Here is a 23975-nt window from a genome sequence, read left to right on the forward strand (position 1 = left end):
CTGACGCAAAAATGTGACATAACCTTCAGTTATGTTATGTGGAAATGAAATTAACACAACTAATAAACTCCTTATAAAACGCGCGCTTCCTCTTAAAATGATAATAAACTACATCCACCTGCGTCATCATTTCTTTCTGTGCCAGGATGAAACGGATGGAAATCCTTAATTTCCTGTGCTGGTAAATGATTCATCACGCTCAGTGTATTATGCACACGATCTTTCACTTCCACAAACATCAGTGTACGTGATCATCTTATTAGCGGACTGAAAGCTACTGCAGCACGGTCTTCTCAGATGGAGCGAGAAACAAGCTGTGTGTTTCGTTGAGAAGGTCTCCCTCTTTCAGATCCAAGCCCGTGATTGAAGTCCACCTTCATGCTCAGTTCCTCCCGCGGTGAGAGGACTTCGGATTAATATATCTGCTCAAACATGAATGAAGAAGCTGTCAAAAAGAAGGGCGGTGAACCATTTTTCATTGACTTGTGATCAGGTGCTCTCAAGGTGGTTTTTTAGCAGGTGTGTGAAGTCCGTTCCCTTCAGGTGTAGTTCATCACATGAACTACGGACAAACGCAATGTTTAACCACCACGAAGGCAGAAATCTTCATTTTGAACGCTGTATCGAGTTTTACAATTTCAGACATAAAAAATTGGGGGATTGTATTTGTGCTGTTGTTTGGTTTGATATATTGAGATCTCCACCAATGACTCAAGACTTTATCAAGACTGCATTTTTGACCAAACATACAGTAGAATTAGTAATATTGTAAAATATTGCTGAAATAAAAAAAAATAAAAATTATAATTATATATATATATATATATATATATATATATATATATATATATATATATATATATATATATATATCTCATACCATTAATATGTGATATTATATATAATACTATACTATGTAAATACTTGGTAAGATCATAAATGTCTTTACTGTACTTTTTTAAAAATGTGTATATATATATATATATATATATATATATACATATATACACATATACACACACACACACACACACACATATACATATATGCAGTAGTTAAACGTGAAACCAAAATGCATTCTGGTCATAGGACACATTTTTGTAGCTTTTGTTGATCCACTTTAAATCTGTATGTATATATATATATATATATATATATATATATATATATATATATATATTTGTGTATGTGTATATATATATATATATATATATATATATATATATATATATGTATGTATGTATGTATGTATACTCAGTACTCAGGCTATGTGGAATTCAGTCTAGAGAAATTGCTGAATTTTTTAAATAGCTTAATAAAATGAAGTGAGTTAAGTATACTGAAAAGGCTGCAGGTAGGTTATAGAACTGGTACGTCTATTAATCTAACACTAATCTTGATAACCTGACAATCTCACAGAGACCCGGTATCATCTGATCAGCTTGCCAACATCCCGGTTTATCACTGTAAACTGTTACAGAAGGAAGTCATGGCTGTGGATTTTGCTCCCGCAGCTTTGGTTTTTTAGCTAAGCTTTATTTCATCAGGGGAGTCTCAGCGAAGTTGTTACTCTTTCTTCAGAGCGGTTACCCGCTGTGCACATGTGCAGCACTCATCTGCTCTGCCCGTTTCTAAAAACAATTTGATTCTGTTTGGACCAGGGCCACACATAATTCAAGCTTGGCACTAATGGCATTTTCGAGCTTTAATCGCAGGAAATTGGAGATAGTGATGCAGCGTCTAATTCTGCCAGTCATTTGGCTGCTTTTTATTTCACGTGCCTCGGAGACCGGCTCAACCTGGGACGGCGCGGAGCGTTTCCGTGTCTTTAATAAAGCAGAAATAAAACGACATCGACGTGTTCATCCTCCACGCGGATTTCTTGACGTTTGCACAAAGGCTTCTGCAAGAAAGCGGCAAACGGTTCAATATCAACGTTTTTTATTGAATTTTTTTGTCTTATTTCCGTAGCCACGTATAGGCTGTTTTGTTAGGGTTTTTAATAATTCTGCCTTTTATACAGTATTGAAAAAAAAACAACAACATGTGCAGTGCATTCACATTTTCCCAAGGGATTCTTTTCATTTGATCTCTACGAGGGTAAAACGGTGAAGAGACTGAAGCTGGATCCATTCATAGCTGAGATTCTCATAAGAGTGGGAGTGGTCTAATTAAAAATAATCTACAACACAATTATGGATTTCTTAGTTTGCTTCCTGATAATTTTCCCGATTGTATGTTTTATGATTTCTCGGTTCGCTTTTCCTTTAAATGAAGTCCGCTACCCAGAGTTCATCTTTTGTTTAAAAGGAACTTCCCAGTCCATGCGAAAAGCAGTCCGGAATCTTTTTTATTTTTCCTGTCTGTGTGTCGCTCCGCCATCTCCTTGTGCGGTCATGTGATTCACTACGCAACATACGTGTACACTTTACGATCCTCGGGCGTCCGGGCCAAATATTCTCTTTCTATAAGTCCTTCTATGCGCTTTTTAATGACCACGGGGCTGGGCAGAAACCGTGCCCTCAGCTGCTGGGTCACCTGATGGGACACGGACGCAAACAGAGCGTTAGAAATCTGCATGTAATAAATAAAAATCACACAAAGAACACGTGCTCACCTCCGCTACCAGTACGTTGTGCTGCATCTTCTTCCTGGACTTCATGATGCGTACAATGGCAGCCTCGATTTCATGTTTTCTGTCATCGTCTACCTTCTGCCTCGTCTCCTTACGCTCTGGGTCCGACTCGCCTTGCTTAGCAGCAACTGCAGGAGACGGAATCAAAGCGTTTGTAAAGCACTCTTTTAAATTTGGATCACTTCAGATGCACACGGACAACATCTCATTCACCTAACTTTTTATAAAATCGGAATTTTCTTTCTTTTTAAGGAGTAGTTGTATTTCTTAACTACAATGCTTAAAACTAACTAAAACAGAATATAAATAACAAACATTTAAGAAAAATATTTCAAAATACTTAATAGATACTAAATATTTCTAAATATTTAAGTTTTGAAATCTTTAAAAATTAAATAGATATACTGAAAAATATGTATTATAAAAAATGTAATTAAAAATACAAATATGAACAATTAAAGCTAATTTAAAATAATAACAAATGCTATATATGTAACCCTAAAACAACAATTCACAAGGGTACATTTGTATCAATAGCTAACAATGCATTTTAATGGTCTAAATTATTTTTATTTTATTTTATGGCAAAAATCTATAGGATATTAAGTAAAAGTGTTCCATGGAGACATTTTGGAATATTTTTACTACCATTAATACATCAAAACTTAATTTTTGATTGCCAAGAACTTCATTTGTAAAAAATTTTAAGAAAATATAAAAAAAAAAAAAAAAAAAAAAAGTTGCACCTCAGTTGTATCTCAGTCAAAAACTGTCCTATCCTAACAAAGTTTATTTATTCAGATTACAGATTATGTATAATTCTCAATTTAAACAAATTTACCCTCATGACTGGTTTTGTGGTCCAGGATTTGCAACATGATGTTATATAAAGTAAAATTATATGTTAATCCCTATATATATATATATATATATATATATGTATATATATATTTATATATATATATATATATATATAAAATTCTCATACTAGAGAGCATTTAATCAAACAAATATTTATCTATTTGATCCATTTTAATGCATGCATGGGTTAAAAATATCAATTTCACTGCATTTAGGAGTAAGCGTCTATAGAGTTAACGCTGATGTTGAACTCTCTATTTAGTCTGAGTCAACAGCGCCCTCTAGTGGCAGCACAATACCTGTTTGTATTTTGACTCTGTGCAGTTTGGAGGTAAACTGGTCGTTGACTGTAAACACGTGGCCGCTTTCGATCTCTTTGCTCTTGGGCTCTTTCGTGAGAACTCTCTGGGTGGGCTTCCCGCAGGCTAGAGACTGCAGGGCCCGGACCAGCTCACGCTCAGGGATGTCCGTCTCCTGCTGGATCTCCTAAAGGGGTGAAGGTTTGACCCGGGTCTGATTAAACAGATCATAGGTGAGCGGGGCGTCTAGATCGGGATGAGCTGGAGAGGACGCTTTACCTCAAAAGTAAACTTCTCTCTGTTGTTAAAGAGCATGAGGATGGTCATCTGGAAGGTGGACACCTGCAGAATGTGCTTGCGTGTGTTTGAGCCTGTTAGCAAAGCCCCGCCCACACCAACATCAGAGCCATCCTCCTGAAGAGAGAAAGTCATTTTAACATTCTTTATTAAAACATCCAACATGTGAGAAAGAGTTCGATGACAAGTTGTTTTGTCCTCGCTGAAAGAAAAGCTGTTTCAAAAAAAAAACCCACAAGCAATTAGAAAATGTTGATATTTAATAATTTAGACCAATAACATTGCACTGTGCACAACATATGGTTGTTTCTTGCATCCTGCTGTCTGATTCATTCATTAGGCCATATATTTAAAATATTTAAGTACATGAAATGAGTAGAGTTTTTAAATAAGTAGAATTTTTTTTATACATTAACAATTATGTTTATATTTATAGGTATGTATGCGTATGTGTATAATGTGCATGAAATGCAACTGCAAAATACTCATTTCATCAGTATTTTAATTCTATATAAATATATTTAATTGTAGTGTCTACAATTGAATCATTATCTTTATATATATATATATATATATATATATATATATATATAATTAAAATTATAAATATAAAATTAAAATTGGTCTATCTGTACCTTCTACATATTATATATAGAATTCTTATCATATTATACATTAACAATATTACAGTACTAACAGTAGTTACAATATTTTGTGTCATCAAGTGTCAGAAAATGCAATGTCTGTAAAACATATGTAGCTTTTCTTTTAATATTATTTAATACGTTTTTAAAGAAACATTCATTCTCATTCTCCAACTCCCCCAGAGTTAATTAAGTTAATACTATTTTGGCATCTATTCAGCCGTTCTCGGGGTCTGGCGATTCTTCATTTAGCGTAGCTTAGCACAGAACACTGAATTCCATTAGACCAGTAGCACTGCGTTCAAAAATGACCAAACGGTTTCGATATTTGACCTATTTAAAACTTGACTCTTCTGTAGTGGTATCATGTACTGAGACCGGCGGAAAAAGAAAAGTTGCGATTTTCTAGGCCGATATGATAAGGAATATCAAAGAAGTTTGCTGCCGTAACATTGCCGCAGCAGGCTCAGTTATATCACGATTATTACACCAAAATGGGAGTATAGCTCCAAAAAAAGCACTTTGAATTGTATTCATTTTCTATACGTGTGTGTGTACCTTCTTGATGGCTCCGTAGAAGGTGGCATTGAGGTCTGCAGAACCCATGTGGTGCTGGAGTGTAAGTTGCCTGCCGCTGTGCTTAGCCAAATAAAACCTGCACAAAGTACAACTCGCATGAAACTAGGCTACAAGTGGAGACACATCTGACACACAGGCACATTTCTCAAGGGATTACAGTACGTCAAACCGAGATTATCTGCTTCTTTTAAATAATTTTAGCAGAAAAGGGAACAAAGCCTGGTCATTTAATAAACTTGTTTTCTTTGAGTATGACCTTCTGAAGACCTCGAAGGCGTGGCGCGGGGAGGGAGGGATGTTGCATTTTGGCGTGGCTGACTGTGTGGGCCAGTAACCTGTGGTCAGAACTCTCACTGTGAGGTCAACACCACAGAGAGACACCTGCAACATCAAGACAAACCACACGGTTTAGCATTTGGTGTGAAAGAACCACAGTATTGCAATGTTTTTACCCTTTAAACAGGAGCCCCTAAAGCGCAGTAGCTATAGTTACTTATTTTAACAAGTGTAGAAATAAAAGGATTCATTTGGTGTGTGTGTGTGTGTGTGTCTGCACCTGTGATGTCTGCAGGTGGTGGCGGAATTCATCCATAGTGGTATTAGAGATGCTCATGTCCCTAAACATACCCTCCAGTTTAGAGGTAAACTGACAACCGCACTCGGTCTGAGAGAGAGAGATAGATTAGACACATTAGACACACAGAGGAAGCCGGTAATTAGTGTAATGAAGGATGTGATGTTCACCTTTAGTTTGGAGATCATATTTTTCTCTGAGTCATCTGAAACGCTCTTATTGGTTAAGAGTCTTCTGGCCAGATGCTGTTTGTAGTAGCGTTCAAACACGTCCTTCTCCTGCATGAACCTGAAGAGCACCATGGCCTTATCCAGGATGGACTCCACCTCCTGTTCTGTCAGCTGGATGCAAACACAATGAAGAGATCAGTAATAACTTTGTTTTAGTATTATTTCTATAGTATCACAGCATTTTTGATAACATTTGTTTCAGTAATTATTCATTTCTGTTAACATTAGTTAATTAGAATACAACAATTAATTGTTAGTTCATGTTAGCTCATGTCCATCAAGTAACATTAAAGATACAACCTTTTTTTTTTTTTTTAAATAAGTATTTTTAAGTAGAAGTATTTCTATTATAATAAATTTTTTAGCTCATGTTGGAACATTATTGTAAAGTTTTACTGACTATTTTACAGTAATATTATTAAATTAGCTTTCATTTTTTTCCCTTTTTTTGTCTAAAGTCAATAAATGTTTTATTTCAGTTTTAGTTTTTAATTAAATATTTGTATTTTATTTTAGCTTTATTTCAATGTATAAAAGTACATTTGTAAAACAGTTTTAGTTAAGTGGTGTTAGTGTTTGTGGTTGCTCATTCATCCAAAAAACCATATGTAAATGATATAACAACTTGTATTAATAACAATCTTTTCGCTATCACTGAACAGAAACGTCCATGGAGCACAGCAGTATTTTTTGGCAATGTTAAAAACAAAATGGACCAAATCCTACAAGCTAAAGATGGTCTAAGGCTAATTTCTTACCCCCTTTACTCCCTTCTTTAGTTTGTCATCTATGAAAAGCGAGAGGTACTCAGGCGATCTGGAGTTGAGGTTGAGGAAATACTCAAAGTCTCCGGCGATAGTCTGTTTAAAGAGCCTGTCATTATTGAAGGACTCCTGCAGGAACCGGTCGAAGCGCGACTTCAAGTCCAACAAACCCTAAATGATTCACAAGAAAAAAAGCATCCTTAGTACTTATTACAAAGCCAAAGCTTGTGGAGGTTGTTGTATTTACACATTTTTACTAGTCTGAACTCTTAAAACGATTTGCTCATCTGTTTATTTAGGATTTGACTCAACCAGTACTGAGATTTTGCATTAATTGTATGTGCTGTTTCTTCTTTTATACATCAAGTCTCTTGTTGGTTAAAGTGTACCTGGATGTAGTCGACTGGGTTCTTGCCCTCTCCTTCTTCTGACACCAGCGCTTTACCCTGCTCTCTGAGGTACCAGCTCATGCACTCACACATGGTCTTCAGTCCGTTAGGAACCCGACCGAACAGCTTATACATGCACGCAAGGTCTGAGAGAGAATGGGAGAAAAGAAACTGAATCAAATACAATGGAAGAGAAGAAAATGGATGGATGGATGGATGGATGGATGGATGGATGGATGGATGGATGGATGGATGGATGGATGGATGGATGGATGGATGGATGGATGGATGGATGGATGGATGGATGGATGGATGGATGGATGGATGGATGGATGGATGGATGGATGGATGGATGGATGGATGGATGGAAACAAAGAGCTGCTCACCTTCCGTTTTTCCATTCTTGAGCATGTGGACCAGTCCCGAGTTCTCCATCTCTACAATGGTCTTCATGTGTTTGGAGATGAGCTCTCTCTCCACCACCTTCACAATTGGCTCCTCTGTCGATTTATCCAGGCAGTGCATCACTCGTTCAATCTCCTCGTTTATCCGAGCCTCCACTTTCTTGATGTAGACGCTGGCACTGTTCTCCGCTAGGAACTTCTGACTTTCCATCTGCACACAGACACGTTATAAGTAACACACTGGTCAACACAGCCAGTCAGACATAAATGTAGTGAGTTTGTTCATCTCAGCCCCTTTTTTTTAATCTTTTGTAATATCCAAAGTGGTAAGCCAAAACAGAGTTGAAGCAGCACGAAAGCAGCACCCACCTGGAAGAACTCAGCAGACATGTCTAAAAATGGGATTTCAAAATCCTCCTCGTAGACGGACCGACCTTCTAACCCCAAAACCATCAGCATTTGACAGGCATTTCTGATGGCTCCTCTGCCATAAAACACGAAAGCACAAACCAGATAAAAACCCATTTCCTCTACAACTGTGTATGTGTCGATACACGTACAGTTACAAGTTTTCCTTCTTTAACAAAAGCAGATGGATTTGACAGAACACACACCTGTCCACCACCTCTCCCCTGCGTTCTCGAGCGATCATGTCTAGTAGGGTTTGTCTGAGATGATCCCTGATGCAGCCATATCGCACAACCTGATCTCTAAAGATGATCAAGCCGAGATTGTAGACGTTCTCCACGTTATTCTGTTGAACATACACACGGTCCTAGACAGACAAAGATAGAAAGATAAATGTTCATGCAAGTTCAAATCTAGGCTTTGTTGCATCCCAATTCCTTTCCCAAGTCTCATTTTCATGATATGCCACTTTTTTGTTTCGTTAAATGGCTGAAGAAAGGTCACATCCGTATATTTTCTCATTTTATTCTAAGACATAAAATACATCAGTAACTCCCTCATGAATCTTTTAGTGATGGTGACATTCAAGTCATGTGACTCATGTGTACTTCATTTATAGCCTAGTCTAAAAGCCAATGGAAAAATCATACTGGGTTTTTGTCAAGGAACCAGTGTCAGCTCTGGCCTAAAACAAAATGGCATCACTGTAGCATTGTATGGTCAGGTAAGTAAATGTTTAAGGACTTTTGGTTGTGTACAGCACAAGTTCTGTCCTGAAGCCTCTAAAACCAAATAAAAATGTCAACTGTAAACTTACATTTCAATGTTTATAATAGTTACCACCCAACCAAAGAATGTATGAACAACTTACCATGTACATCAAAATGTCTCTAATCATGACCATGGCAGTCTGATGATCATTCCACGCTTGGTTTAGCGTCTGCAGGAAATTGTTATTTAATGAGTGAAGCACATCTTCTCGTACCTGAAGAAAAAAAGAAGAAAGCTGTTAGGAGAGCGGCTCAAGCACATTGGTTTCATCCACCTGAGTGTACAATGACATCACCCTGTGAACAACTCCCCTGGGACGGGCAGGTTTCCGCCATCTGCTTCATCTCCAGAACTGACATCATTAACAGCCAGCACCAGAGATAAAACCCCAGGGTCTTCATTAAGCTATATATAAATATATATGTAGCGAAAATGTGAGACAGCGTCCTTCAGATCTTCTAAAATCAATCTGTTCAATTTAAATATACATAACACACCATCAAATTCATTAAGCAGGTCTTTTTAAGCAGTAAGCCGAGGTGAAATCTCTGTAACACACAGTCTCTTGTGGCTCACTGCTCATTAATCTACATTTAACTCCCTGCTAAAGTCTGTGACACACTTAAACACTCAAAAGTTGAATGCAGATCTCTAGGAAATTGTATGTTTTCTACAAAACCTTACAGGAAAGATCTCAAAAGTGAGACAGGAGCTCATACTTTGTTGATGAGGTGTTCGGTGACCACCTCTCTGAGGCCCGTGTAGAGCTTCTCCCCATGTTTGTGCAACACCATGGTGTAGGCGTTCCTGTAGAGCTCCTCGAAGCTCAGCCCACTGTTGTTCTTCCGCTGGATCTCCTGAATGGCGTTCTTCAGAAGATCCCAGATGTTATTCACATACTTCTCATCCATGGTCATCTACAAAAAGAGACTAAATTAATAAAACATAGAAAAGCTTATGGCAATTAGATACAAAATGTTTTAGGAGACATGAATCGTATCATCACTGACCAATATTGTTTTTTAACTTATATTATCAATATCATTCTAATTTGACAGATTTAAATGTAAACATATGTATTTGAATTAATTACATACTATTTGTGATTATAAAGTTGCAAAAATACTTTAAATCTTTACTTAAATATTATAATGTTACTTTACAAATTAAATGTACATATTATGATTTAAATTTACATTTTATAATATTTTGATGTCTTGCAAAAAGTGTGTAAACATTAGCCAAAACACATTATAAAGTTTCCAAAATGGCATTGGCATAGCATTTATCACCTATATGTAATGGCCAAAACTTTACTTATAGTATTGCATAGTATACTGTACTTGTATAATATTTTATGGTACATTTTAGTCATGAAATAAAAATAATATATATATAACTATAATTCAGAAGTTTGATTTTTGGTAAGACTTTTAAATGTTTCTGATTATGCTCAGCCAAAAATACAGCACAAACAGTTATATTGTGAAATATTATAATAAAAAACGTATGTGAATATATTTTGAAATGTAACTGTTATTTCTGTGATGGGTTTTCAGTGCCACATGATTCTTCAGAAATCATTTTAATAGGTTAATTTGCTGCTCAAGAAATATTTTTTATAAATATTTTTGAATAGACCTTGATACATCTTTTTTTTAAAAAAATAGAAAGTTTAAAAGAACAGCATTTATTTGAAACAGAAATCTTTTGTAAAACCATACAGTTCTTCACGGTCACCTTTGGTCGATTTAATGCACATCTACTGAATCAAATCTTACTGGCCTCAACCTTGTAAACTGTATTGTCTATCACCTAAGTTTAATTCAGCACAGGAAACTGTAGGCTGGGTTCCGGGCTCGTTAAAAGTAAAACAACTTACAACATTTTAATGTGCATTTAATGTGCCAACGTGACTGCAGGCCACTTGCTCATATGCTCAACCCTTGGCAGATACCGGGCCAACAAAATCAATTTTCCTTTACGACCAAACCTTCAGCCCAACTCCAGAGCTCTTGATAAGCGTCAAGTGACTCAGCAGAGCTAATCTCACGAAGAACAGGTCTGATGGCGAATCATATGTGTGAATTGCATTTTTGAGCAGATGTGCCTAATTATTCATGTCAAAACAACACTTCGGCTCGGCTCATGTTAATTATAATGCTTGTCACGGTGTTAGTAACACAGTTCCTGTGATAAATTAACACGCATTGTAGATTCAGACACAGAGAACGCCTCGCTCTCGCCTGTCTGTCTCTCTCTCTCTCTCTCTCTCTCTCTCTGGCTGCTAAGCCTCAAGACAGACGGGTCTAGAGGCTCACATACCTGTGCGGTCTAGTCTGTGGATTAAAGCCATTTTGATGGCTAAAATCTGAAAGGGTGTGAACGTGAACATCCACTTTTAACAACGTTACGCTGAAAGGCTACCTGAATCACGCTTGGTTTGGCAATCACTGAAGAAGAAGAGTGTCGCAAAGTTAAGCTATCACAAAGAGGAACCAGTTTTTCCATGGACAGGAATCCCTGAAGCAAAACATGCGCATGTGTGTCAAGCACGTAGGTAGGTTTCAAAACTGGGTTTCTGTAAGATCAGGTCATCCCCACGCAAAGGCACTTATGGAGAACGTCCAGACTTTTTTATCCTTTTTCATTTAACCTTGATATAAGGGACATTTAACATTTATCTAGACGCCAGGTCGCATTCACAGTGAACTGAACACATTCACTAAAACCACTTACGTTCTTTTATTAGTCTTCAACTTAAGTTAGAAATGAGTCAGAAGACATGAATTAGAAGTTAATCGTACATTAATGCTCAAAACTTCAAGGTTGAGAATTTTTTGATGTTTTTAACAGAACAAAAATACAATAAAATCATTTAGTAGTTTTTTCCAATGCTGGAAGATCTGAATTATAAGCCATTACTCTAGTCTTCAGTGTCACAACTTATGGTAACATGCTGCTGATTATTTCTTCTTATTATTATTATCAACGTTCAAACCGGTCGTTCATATTTTTGTGAAAATTAAGTCCTTTGTGAGATTTCTAACGAATTCCCCTGACAGAACGAGACATGTCCAATCCAAAGTAAACACAGTTTCTGAACGAGAGCGATATCTTATCTTATTACCACTTATCTCTAAACCAAAACGTCATTTACTGAGTCCTAGGGACACGCTGACAGGTGTCAGGGGGTTTCCTGATCTCTAGAAAAGAATATTTCTAATGCACTAACAGGAAATAACTGCATGGAAACATTTTTACTTCTCTTCGGTTATTCTGACCTAATTCATTTCATCAGAGCATCACTAACACACCGACAGTCCAGCAATGCACGTAATTTGTTCTGAGTGCAGCTAATAAAAGAAAAGAAAATTGCAGAACGTTGCAGAGAGAGGCACGTCATACGGGTGACAGTAGAAGACAAAAAGACAGCTGATGAGGACATCAATCATAAGTGTGATAATCTATACAACACTAACCAACACCCATGACACCTGACTATACCAGAGGTTTAACAAATAGGGTCCGGGGAAGAACATGGCGCTACAAAAGAGTGCTGGGGGTTCGTAAAAACAGATGCATAAATAATTATATTTACGGTGCTAACAGGGTAAGAGAAAAATAAGCATTACAAAAACATAGTAAATACTAAGATATTATTGATAAAATTACATTTATATAATTAATATAAGGTTTAGAGAAGAAAATGGCAAAACAACAAACAACAACAAACAATTTGATTTACATAAATAATATTCAAATAAAGAAATCTAGCAGTAAATACTAAGAAAATCAGCACGTAATAGAAACAAAATACTTTCCAAACACTCATTTTCCGCACCATAAAGTGTTTCTTTACAGATGAAAATACACAGCTTCCTTTCAATTTTTAAAAGGGGGTTCTTTACAACAAAATTATCATATTTTGGGGTTCTGCCATCTAAAAGATTGAAAACCCTTGTTCTACACAGCATCTGACTGGGTGTCAACAAAAAACACAACACCAACCGATGACAAGAAACTAAATTAATTAGACAACACAACCAATGCAATCAGTTTAGAAACACAGACAGCACCAATGACAATAACACAATCATCCGTCAGCACCACAGACAACGATCAGTTAGAACAAAAACACACAACATCAACCATATGAGTGGCAACAAAACACCAACGGGCCAGACTGACAACACAAGACCACAAATCAGACCAAAACACTGAAAGGAAACCAGCAGATCAAAAGGGAAACACTCCATGGCCTCTGTGGGATGTACAACGCTATGCATATTTACAGATTTACGGTCAAAACATAAACACTCTGGACGTAAGACTCACTGAGTTTTGAACACTTTATGCACTGGCTGCTTTAATACTTCAAATCACTCATCTTTCTGATAACTGAGACATATCAACATCTTTGAAACCCTGGCGCTAACACTATCACGATTATACTATTGTTCTGGCCCGAAGTCTCTGCAAATCTGTCAAACCTAGCCTCAAAACATCTAAACCCGGTGTGGCCTGCTGCTTCTGCCCGATCCCCGACTCTTGAGTTCTAGCAGCGTCCGCCTGAGTCGCGCTCATCTCGGCTGATACTCACGGGAAAGGCGCGGATCCGCATCTTGGTGTCCTTCTTGGTGCCGGGTTTAAGGTTGGACATGTTTGGGTTCGGGAGTGATGCCATCAACAGATGTTAGGGTGGGTGTGTTGAGGGGAAACACGGACAAATCTCGCCCTCTTTCCCCCCCAGGTTTGAGTCCCTGTAGCTTACTCTCTCTCCCTCTGTCTCTACAGCGATGGCGGACGACTGGATGACATCTCGCGAGAGTGAAGATTGCGCCAGTAGGTATGCACTCAATCTCGCGAGAACCGGGGCCAGCTGGGGCTGACATGTGGTAAACAGCAGTCTGGCGCCGTGGAAAGAGCAACCTTCATGGATTCACCGGTATCGTAGTTTAAACTAGCGATTTGAAGTGTGATATTGACATAAAAAAACATTAGTGTTGTATTGGAGTTTTGCTTAAACTATGTTTCCTAACTAGGCTTGCTTGTATTTAACATTTATATTAAGACGCTTTTATCTGTGGCGTCTTACAAGTGAGAAACATTTACAAGCAATTTAATGGTAGGTTAATTTCGACATTAACAGGGGATTGCTTGTTTTGAAACAGATAATAAGAGCACAATAAGTAGCACGTTATTATACATTTACAAAAGGCATACAGTGGGCCAAAAAGTTTTTATCACAATTAAGCAGCACTCAAAATATGTCAATATGTTTGCATTGCATTAGTAAAATACCTAATCTATTTGCCTTTATTTTAATGCAATGTAGCACAAACAAATTTCAAGCAGTTAGTATTCTTTGATACTAGGTTGTGTGCATTTTATGCAGCGCTCCATTTATTAGCTGCCTTGCTTTGGCTGTGTAAAAACACCTTTAGAGATATTGTATACTTTTCACTGTTGGGAAAAGTTAAAAAAGTAATGCATTATATTGCGTTACTCCCTAAAAAACAACTAATTAGTTACTTTTTATGGAAGGTTTTATGTTGCATTACTTTCAGCGTGCTTACTTTTTAAATACGAGCAGGGCTTGTTTGTCTTTATTATAAGTTCTATATAATAAATGTAAAAGCCCTTTCTCATCAAAATGTGTGATGAATAAACCTTAGGCTGAAGGAAAAGTAAATTCATGTCTGTACAGTTCAGCAATTAAAAAACAATTAAGAGCATTTGTTAGTTCATCTAAAGTAATTTTAGCTTATTGCTATGGTTAAACTGCATCATCAAATACCAGCAGCGAAGGCAATTATAAATAAAATGGGATTAGATGCATTTGTGCATTTAATTATTGCAGGTTTTAAGTAATTTTGTTAAATGCTAAATCTGTTTGTGTGTGTGTGTGTGTGTGTGTGTGTGTTTGTGAGTTAATGCACATTCATATTTAGTCTAGAATCTCTGACCTAGACCTTTTAAAAAACATTGTGCTACTTTACTGGTGAAAAAAACAGTAATCGTTGCCTCCAACACCGATACATCTAATATTATTTTTAGTAAAGCATCACTAAAATCATCTTTCAACAATTTAGTTAAAAGTAATGTGACGGTGACGGTTGATTTGCAATTTTTATCATCATGCAACGCAATAGGCGGTAGGACATAATATAGATGATGAAGAACAAACCACTGAAGTGTACCGCAAAGTAAAGTAAACAATCTTCACCCTGCAGGTCCTGCCCGCGCCGTCTCTATCTGACTGGACATGGACACAGATGTAGGAAGTTGGATTGCGAGTGGTGAACCGAAACAATGCTGGAGAGAATCCATAAGTGAGTTTTGATTGCTTGTGCGGTTCAGTCTGCGTGTGGAAAGAATGATACGTTATTTCTCAAAGCCTTTTAAGCATCGTTTGATTGTACCGTTCGCCCTTCTGTTTTCTGCCTGGTTTCCTACTGGTGTTGTTTCTGGTTGAGGCGTTTAGGCCAGCAGGGGGTGTTCGGTCTGTGATCTGCATGGGATTCTGTGCCACAGTTTAGACATGGAAAAACTTTTACTATAATAAGACTACGTCCTTTAGATGAGACATTAAAGCAAGGTTGCTGTGGTCGGTAAAAATCCCAAGGTGTCTCTAGAAAAGAGTGGCCAAATTTGCCTGTTGGCAAGCATAGTTTCCTAAACGTTGGCACCGGTCCACTAATAGCTGGTGCGTGGTGAGATTTCTGGTGCATTATGACTGCATCTGGTGCACTGAAAGGAAGTGATCTCACACTGCTCCGACGTTTAGGAAACAGGTGACGTTTACCTCTGTGGCAGTTTGTGAATTTGTAAATCTGAAGACTTGATTTTATTGAATATTTCCATCCTTTGCCTTTTGTTTGGCTTATTTAAAGATCCTCGTGAGAGCTCTGCTTATGAATTCTTTTTTATTTGTTGCTTAGTAATGCATCTCTTTAGCATGGTTGATCAGCTGCATTTCTCTGCTGTTATTGCTGGTCTATAAATATGCATCATGCAAAAATAAAACATTTGAAAAGTCACTGATGCGAGGCATCGGCAGAATGAATTAGCTAAGCTAAATATATTAACGTTAGTCTAATGCAGGTTTCTGAAATGAAACATTAAAGGGACAGTTCACCTAAAATGTAAATGTCATGTGGTTCCAAACCTTTATGACTTTCGTCCTTATATGAAAAAAAATGCTTTAATAATGAATATATATATATATATATATATATATATATATATATATATATATATATATATATATATATATAAATAAAACTGTATATATATATATATATATATATATATATATATATATATATATATAGGGTGGGATGTTGTTTAAAAAATCATTTTTATTACATGGAGGAACTTACAATAAATTACATTTTGTCCTGATTTTATTTTTGTGTTACATTTATTTTAACTTTATTGATTTAAAAAAAAAATTTTATTAGTCCATTTATTTATTCGACAATTCTTTCAGGTTTGGGCTTCAATATTGACATGCAGTTCATTTATAATAGCTAAAATCAGGATTGCTGAGTCACGTTTACATGCAAATATTTATTTGTGTGTTAACAAAAATGAGCTATTCAGCACAGACTATTTAAATGTGCGTTAACGCTGATGATAATGCTAAAGACAAAAGTGCACTGCAGGACAGGACAGGTACTGCCTATTTCAACCAGCAGGTGGCAGTCTGGCAGTTTAATCATATGCTGACAAGTATGCAATGTTATTGCCAAATGGTTGGATACCTTGAATGCTAGGCGGCTACTTGATATAATTAAATATATATTTCTTCTTTGGTATGCGTTGGCGCAAAAACAGTTTCTCCACTCACACATGCACAAACAGTTGATTTACTCAGGTTAAACTGAGAGTCTTGATAACGCTTGCTTGCACGCCCCGGTGCAACTGCAACTGTGGCATTTTAAAAGGACATAAAACTAAAACCTAAGTACGGAAAAAAAATAAGGAAGTCAAGAAAATCAACTCGCTGTACTAACGTGCATTCAACCCAAATAACATTTCAAGAGTCAGACTGCATTTTGGAGTGATGCTGTTGGAAACCTCACACCCAGGTGCAAAAACTGTGCGCCGCTCAAGAGTTAAGACACAAATGAAACAGAGACAAGACAAGGCAAGAGATGTGGGGTGTGGCTGCATGGGCGTCTGTACGGTTTGATAAATGTGTCAGCAGAAGGGGATTTTCATGCGGTCATGTCTAGATATTCAAATGCACATTGGTCAGCTATGTGTATTTTTGGAGTTGGTCGTGGCGCTCGGCTTCCTGCGTAACTGACCGTGATACTGGTGTCTCGCTTTTCTTGATGGAGAATCAGCCCGTTCGCCTTCAAAAAATGCTCAGAAAGACCATTAACCCCGAGATAGCAGACGATTATGAACAATTTGTCAGTTTGAAAACAGCGCTATTAGCAACCCCGGGCGAGATTAACACAGTCGTAGCGATGGGGGGGAAAAAAGATAAACCTGTCCAAACGCACGGCCTGTAACTTAAAGAAATATCATTCATGGCTTAACAATCCCCTCAAGCTATCGTTCACAGCTCTGTTATTATTTCAGTTTGGCACCATGAGGGAAAAGTAGCGCAGGCATCTTATTTACGATGCATTATTTATCGCGCCAATTATTACTTAGTTTTTACATCGCCAGGTCGTCAGTATAAGCACCTCTAAAAATGCATTTTTGCGACAAATCGTCAACAAAAGTAGAAAAAGTCCGCGCGCATATGTTCAGTGCACTGATTTATTCATTACGGCTCATTTATAATTCAGAATTCATAATGATTTCTGTCCCGTTTTAAATGAATGCTTCGTTAATTATGGTCTGCCTTCGGAGAAATCCGTGTAAGGTTATTTATCTGTTTTATGCATATGACTATGACGCTAATTGTGGCTGTGAACTATTTCCAGACGTTATGGTGAAAGCATCTGAGGTGGAATCTAATATTGCTAATAAAGTCTAAATATAGGCCTTTGAGTGCATCAGCATTTCTACGCAGGGGTCAGCGGCAAACAACATGGGCCGCTGATGAAGGAATGTGCCGGCAGGCGTCTCATTTCTTTTTATTAAGAATGCTCCTAAGTGCTTTAATGTGATTTTTAATGTGCTTTTCATTTTAAATGTCACCAAATTTGCGCTAGCGTGATAGCGAGGACACAGATGTCCGTGCAGTGGAAGGGCCCAAGTATTTTATCAAAATCTATACCGAAAAAAATGATTGCTTTTGATAAAACAGAAGCTTGATTTTATTCTTAACGTCTTAAAATAGCAGCTTTTTTGGGGCTGGGAACCTGCTTCTTAGACAGGAAAGGTTGTCTGTCCAAACACAGCTGGTTTATTTAAAGTGACATTGTGGGTGAGTAAACCAAATCTGAAATAACTCTTAAAACAAAGCAGTCTGTACAGCTGAGTACATGTTAAAAAGCTTGTGAATGCTGCATAATGGAAATAAGATTCATTTAATGTGACTAAATATAAAGTTTCCCCCGATTTGTAAACAGCATGACAAATATTTTAGGTCCAATCTGTTCGCTGTAACATAATGCTTTAAATTTAACGTTTTAACCATTTAGACTTACTTTAAGAGTCAAGAAATGTATATTTATATAAATATATATTTCTATAAATATATAATCATTTACTTTATTTCAGCAGGTGAAGTTTCTCATGGACAAAAATATCTAAAACTGTTATAAAAATTAATTAAAAGATATAGACATTTATTTGCTAATAAAAATGACTAAAATGTGCAACAAAATAGGTAAATCAAATTAAAATGAAAAAGGAATATATATATATATATATATATATATATATATAAAATGCAATGCACAAACAAAACTTATAGTAGTACATAACTTATACTAAAATAACATTAATATGTCATTATATTTATATAAGTACTAAGAATCTATGAAAGATTTACTGCTAATTTATTTAACTCTCGATAGATGTGTAGCTTTCTCAAAGTGCATCCTTGAGAAAAAAAAATAAATTAAGTAGAGATTTAAAGGTTCGCTGTAGTTACATTAGTGAAAAAGTAAGTCTGTTGTTGCTCCGAACTACTTAAAGCTATAAATAATGACATTTAGATTATAACAAAAGACAGAGAGAGTCAGTGTTAATTAAAATTCACATTATTTTGTGCGAGCAGCGGTCAGTTTCATGACCCTGGGAATAGGAAACAAATTAGATTTGGGATCCAGGCGACCGTCCCAGTTAGCTTGAACTCGAAGACCATCTGTGAATTTCCACAACACTTTCCACAAATAATCAATCATCCATCAGGCGAAATCCAAGAGAGAGCAGTCACGCAACCGGACTGCATCGCTTCCCCGCTCCTCACTCTCTTTCTCAAATCCCTCTTTTGCTGAATCTGTGACCTTCGATCCGTGTGAAACGGTTCTCCTTGCAGAAACACCTGATTTTTATTTCCGTGAGGCTTGTTCGTTTGTCAGCTTTGTCAATAGCGGGGCCGTCCATGTGACTGACGGGTGCATCACTCCGCTTGATTCTGCAAGTAAGCAATAATATCAGACAGAACTCACAGCTAAACCTAAACTCAGCATTCAGTTCAGACCGATTCCGACCAGAAATGCTCTTTTATTCATGCAATAATTCTACAATTTTTAAATTATTTTAAAAATGGTCAAAATATTGTCGTTTGTACTACTCTGGAGGGAAAAAGTATGGTCTCATATATTTATATATATATATATATATATATATATATATATATATATATATATATATATATATATGTGTATATATATTGTATATATGTGTATATATATATATATATATATATATATATATATATATATATATATATATATTTCATAAGAAAGAAAAAGTTTTTGTATGACATGAGGGTAAATGATGATTTAAGGTGGTGATCTATTCATTTAAAGTTAGATATTTAATTTGATTAATCTTTAATCTTAGTCTTAATAAATCTTTAATCTTAAAATGTAACTTATTAATATTTTGTAAGTATCCAGTATACATGTAACGTGTTCAGTTATTTTTTTAGTGCTGCTGTGCATGCTTGTTAAGACATATTATATATAAGCAATTCTAAATAAAAACCTGATATGAGGTAAGCATATTATTTAAAGAAGAACTGTAATTTATCACCCACCGTTTACACATTCATTTGCCAAAAACAACTCTGTCTTTCTGACTGAAAACACAATAGATATCTATTTTATCCTGTGTGTACTTTAAAAGTGCATTTTTAGATCGCCCCATTAGGAAAAGGCTGATCTTGAGCTGTTTGTTTTGTAATGTGGTCGAGTTAAGGTTTGCTAGAGACGGAGACGTTTTGTTGCGTTGGGTTCTTCAGAGCAGCATATTGGTTTCTGGGTGTATTTATTAGCTGTCTTTAATGGAATGCTTAGTGGAACTTTATCAGGTTTTAATACGACACCAGGTTGTCAGGAGATCTTTTTATGTTGGATTAAAGCGTTAAACGTAGACGTAACGTTACACTGGACTTTTGTAAACGCGCACAGACCTCATTGCCCTCGGGCTTGGATGATAACGGGAGAAATTTCACACATTGCATCATCTGCTCACACAGGTGATGTCAGTGCATTATTAAACCCACGGTGTATTTGGACACAGTGTGATGAGGGCCTCAGCATGTGGGTTGCGCAAATGACTGTCTTTAGCGCAGCTATTTTGTGGGCTGTTGTTTTCCTGTTGTTTTCACTTCTCTCCGTCTCTTACCCCCTTCTACGCAGAGAGCGTGCGATGCGACCGAACCAGATCACTTTTACTATAATCAGCAAAAAAGGTGTTTTGGCACCTGATAAGTAATACCTCTTGGACTGTTTTTGGTGCGTTTTGGAAAGAAAAGCAAATGACCTCATTCCGTTTGCATTCAAGATTCAACCCTGTTACCTAAGCTATTGTGAGAAAAGCTAATCAAACTGATGTTTGTTTTGTTTGTTTTTTTTTTCTTGTTGTTGTAATTAATAGAAAATTTAAATGCATCAATAACTATAAACCAACATTTGGTCCCAAACTATATACTGATTTAATTTAGCAAAATGTATAACCCTATTACCTATTACTGTATAGTTTTGATCATAATTTTTTTATATAGTAGAATTTGATATTAATGTATTCTTTAATGCTAAAAAATTAAATCAGAAAAATTAAGGTTATGTTATTCAAATTAATCTATATATAGAAAAAAAGCCCCTAATAGGGTTGTGTGTGTGTATTGTATAATTAATAATTAATTATATATATATAGATATAGTCCATATGTCATTTTATGATCAAATAAAAAATAATATATAAATTTAAAAAATATTTTATTTGCCATAAAATAGAGTGTAATGTATATTTATGTGTGCTGTTTAATTTTTTTTAATCTTACAATAAAATAAAAATAAACATTAAACGATACAAAAGTCTTGTTTTCTCTCCGTCTCTCCATCCCTCCTTCCTTCCTTCCTTCAACTACTCCCCTCCTTCCTTCAGTGGCAATGACTCAGGTCTCTGGAGTTTGTTTTTCCCCTTTTCTCCTCCTGACCCTCCCTTTTCTCTCCCTCTCTCTCGTCTTTTAGCGCGTGAATCCTATAAGCAGATAATGACATCCCAATAGAAGGCGTTTGTTGCTCGGTCTGGGCGTGGCCCTCTGCTATTTTCAGGCTGTGTCATGTGATTGGCTCAAAGAGGGTATAATTATGTCCAGTGCATGAGAGAATTCACTTTCTCCCCTCTCTCTCTCTCTCTCTCTCTCTCTCTCTCTCTCTCTCTCTCTCTCTCTCTCTCTCTCTCCCGCTCTTGTTTTTAGAGGGGTGATGTTGTATCTTGTGGTTGTTAGGCTACAAATGGCAACTGCTGTGGTATATAATGAATAATATAATGACCTTGTTTATTTCCTTTAATCGAAAAAGGTGATCTGCAGTTCATAACACACGAGTGAAAATCTAAATACGTGCAGGCAGGCCGTTGCTCATGCTGGGTGACTGGTGTAAGCAGAGCTACTCCTCTGTAAACACAAAGCATGGCTGTGTGCATATGTGGAAGCGTTTGGCACTTTTTTGGAAGCTGGCGGCAGCCTTGTGCCAATAGCATTTGGGGAAAAACGAAAAAGAAGGAAACGTTTGATATGGAAGTCTTTTCTAACACAGCTCTGTTTGTATGAGATATTTCTGTCTATCTATCTATCTATCTATCTATCTATCTATCTATCTATCTATCTATCTATCTATCTATCTATCTATCATTCTGTCTACTGTGCTACTGTTGTATCGTTCTATAAAATTCTTCCGTTTTAATAAAATCCTCTGGTTTGCGGTGGAATAACACTACATTTTTCAGAATGCCTCACCTATAATGAATTTCATCGAGTTTGATTCCAGTAAACCCCACTTCCTGTCTTTCCAATCTAGCTTCCTGTGTGGTGTGGCCAGTTTGATTCAAATTCACCCTTGGTTTTTCAGCTCTGAATTTTGCACAGCTCTGAAGTCGGTCGGCTTTGCGCATTGTGTGACTGATGTGTAAATCAGCAGTGTGTTTTTATGCGTTTCATTTCAAATTGTAAAATCAAACGTCTACGTTAAAGGTATATTGATGGACCTCTGAAGAACAGAAATGCCGGGCACCTGTGAACGTGTATATATTGATCCGACCAGTCAGAGGAGTCCATCGGTGTATCTATCATTCAGTGTGCCTGCCTTTCGCCTCATTGGCTGAGCCCGAATGACATCATGAGCTGAGAGCATCGTGATTTTAAGAATGAGGAGAGCTCTGCATTAACAGACGTGCGCCACATGTGAATGTGCCATTCAGCAACTTGCTAGGAGTGATCGTCTGGGAGCGAGAGAGCATGAACAATAAGATTATGTCAGAATGAAAAAAAAATGTGTATCCTCAAGACAGCTTAGTCTTGTCTGGTATCTTCCGCTCATTCTCCGTTTCTCTCTTCCTCAGAGTCTAATCCTTTTTTCTATTTACACAGGATTAAATTCATAATCAAACGCATCCTAACAGCTGAGATGAGTCAGACAGCCATCTGGAGCTTTGTGCTATGATAATTAGAGCATTTCTCGAAACTATTTGGACAGAAACATTCTTTTTATGCAGTTGTGTTTTATTTATTGCCACGGTAGGATTTTATGCATTCAGTATTGTTTATCAACATTATAGAGCATCACAATATGTTCATTAAAGACAGACGGCATTGTTTTTATTAAATGCTGCATTGGCATCTTTCATATTGAAATTGGGGGACATTTGGCATCTTGGAAAAGCATAACAATTATTCATTAAATCTTTTTAATATTTAAAATATTATATTTTTTTATTATTTATTAAGTATATTAACTTCATTAGCCATTTTCCGTCACGCTCAAGTTTGTGACTGTCAGCGCAGATGCTAGTCTCTTCACATGATGTGATTCAAGTTACGAATCTTTATGATTGAAGATGCACTTTAATGACTATAATTTTCTTCGCACATAGGTACCCATTTTGGCGTTGCCATAGAAAGTAATAATTTCTGGTTCAGACATAAACGCTTCATAGAAGAATCTCTGAGTTGACATCTTGTAATTATAATAATTTCAAATGTATTATAATGTCACAGTGCGGGTAACCTTGATTTGCTACTTATTATCACTAGACTGTAAAATTTAAAGGGCAAGTGAACAATTTGTAAAAGGTTATTAGCCAAGAGAGCATTTTATTGGTCAGAAACACACGATCATTGTAATATGTGATGATAATTTTTTGTATATGTTATTAATTGAAAGAACAGCATTAATTTAAAATGTTACATTATGAACGTCTTTACTGTTACTTCTGATCAGTTTGGTACATCGCTGCTGTACAAAAATATTAATTTCTTTAAAAAAAAAAAAAAATCCTACTGACCCCTGACTTTTGAACAGTAGTGTGTTTTGTCAACTTGCACTAGTACACTACACACGATCTCAGATCTCACCGACGTGGACTAAATGGACAATAAAACTCCAATTATGAAGTCATCTGGTCTTTAACTGCATTTTAATTGCATTTGAGTGCTGACTAACTGACATGAGGACAAGAAAATGGCCTTGTTAC

General features: G+C 36.5%; 2 protein-coding genes across 2 annotated transcripts in view; one reads left to right on the plus strand and one right to left on the minus strand.

Moving 5' to 3' along the window:
• Positions 1–1924: 1924 nt before the first annotated feature.
• On the minus strand, positions 1925–13670 carry cul3a (cullin 3a). The gene is made up of 16 exons (XM_043220323.1): positions 13459–13670; positions 9575–9772; positions 8956–9069; positions 8291–8451; positions 8046–8160; positions 7659–7887; positions 7273–7418; positions 6878–7054; positions 6060–6230; positions 5872–5979; positions 5572–5696; positions 5295–5391; positions 4075–4209; positions 3796–3982; positions 2618–2763; positions 1925–2538 (listed from the first exon to the last, which is right to left on the minus strand). Exons 1-16 carry the CDS (start codon positions 13540–13542, stop codon positions 2407–2409), a joined length of 2325 nt encoding a protein of 774 aa, XP_043076258.1. The 5' UTR covers positions 13543–13670; the 3' UTR covers positions 1925–2406.
• A 1421-nt stretch (positions 13671–15091) lies between these two features.
• Positions 15092–23975, plus strand: part of mbnl1 (muscleblind-like splicing regulator 1) — a 61103-nt gene continuing 52219 nt past the window's right edge. Inside the window, exon 1 of the mRNA XM_043252984.1 lies at positions 15092–15190. The gene's annotated coding sequence lies outside the window, so the exon portion shown is untranslated. The remainder of the gene's footprint in view (positions 15191–23975) is intronic.

Source organism: Puntigrus tetrazona, chromosome 2 (assembly GCF_018831695.1).
Source record: "Puntigrus tetrazona isolate hp1 chromosome 2, ASM1883169v1, whole genome shotgun sequence".
In the NCBI taxonomy this organism is placed as follows: domain Eukaryota; kingdom Metazoa; phylum Chordata; class Actinopteri; order Cypriniformes; family Cyprinidae; genus Puntigrus; species Puntigrus tetrazona.

Coding starts and splice junctions, on each gene's coding strand:
- cul3a (XM_043220323.1), bottom strand. CDS start 13,542: ATGGCATCACTCCCGAACCCAAACATGTCCAACCTTAAACCCGGCACC. Junction 8,452..8,955: donor GAGACATTTTGATGTACATG/GTAAGTTGTTCA, acceptor TTGTCTGTCTAG/GACCGTGTGTATGTTCAACA. Junction 2,539..2,617: donor ACAACGTACTGGTAGCGGAG/GTGAGCACGTGT, acceptor GTGTCCCATCAG/GTGACCCAGCAGCTGAGGGC.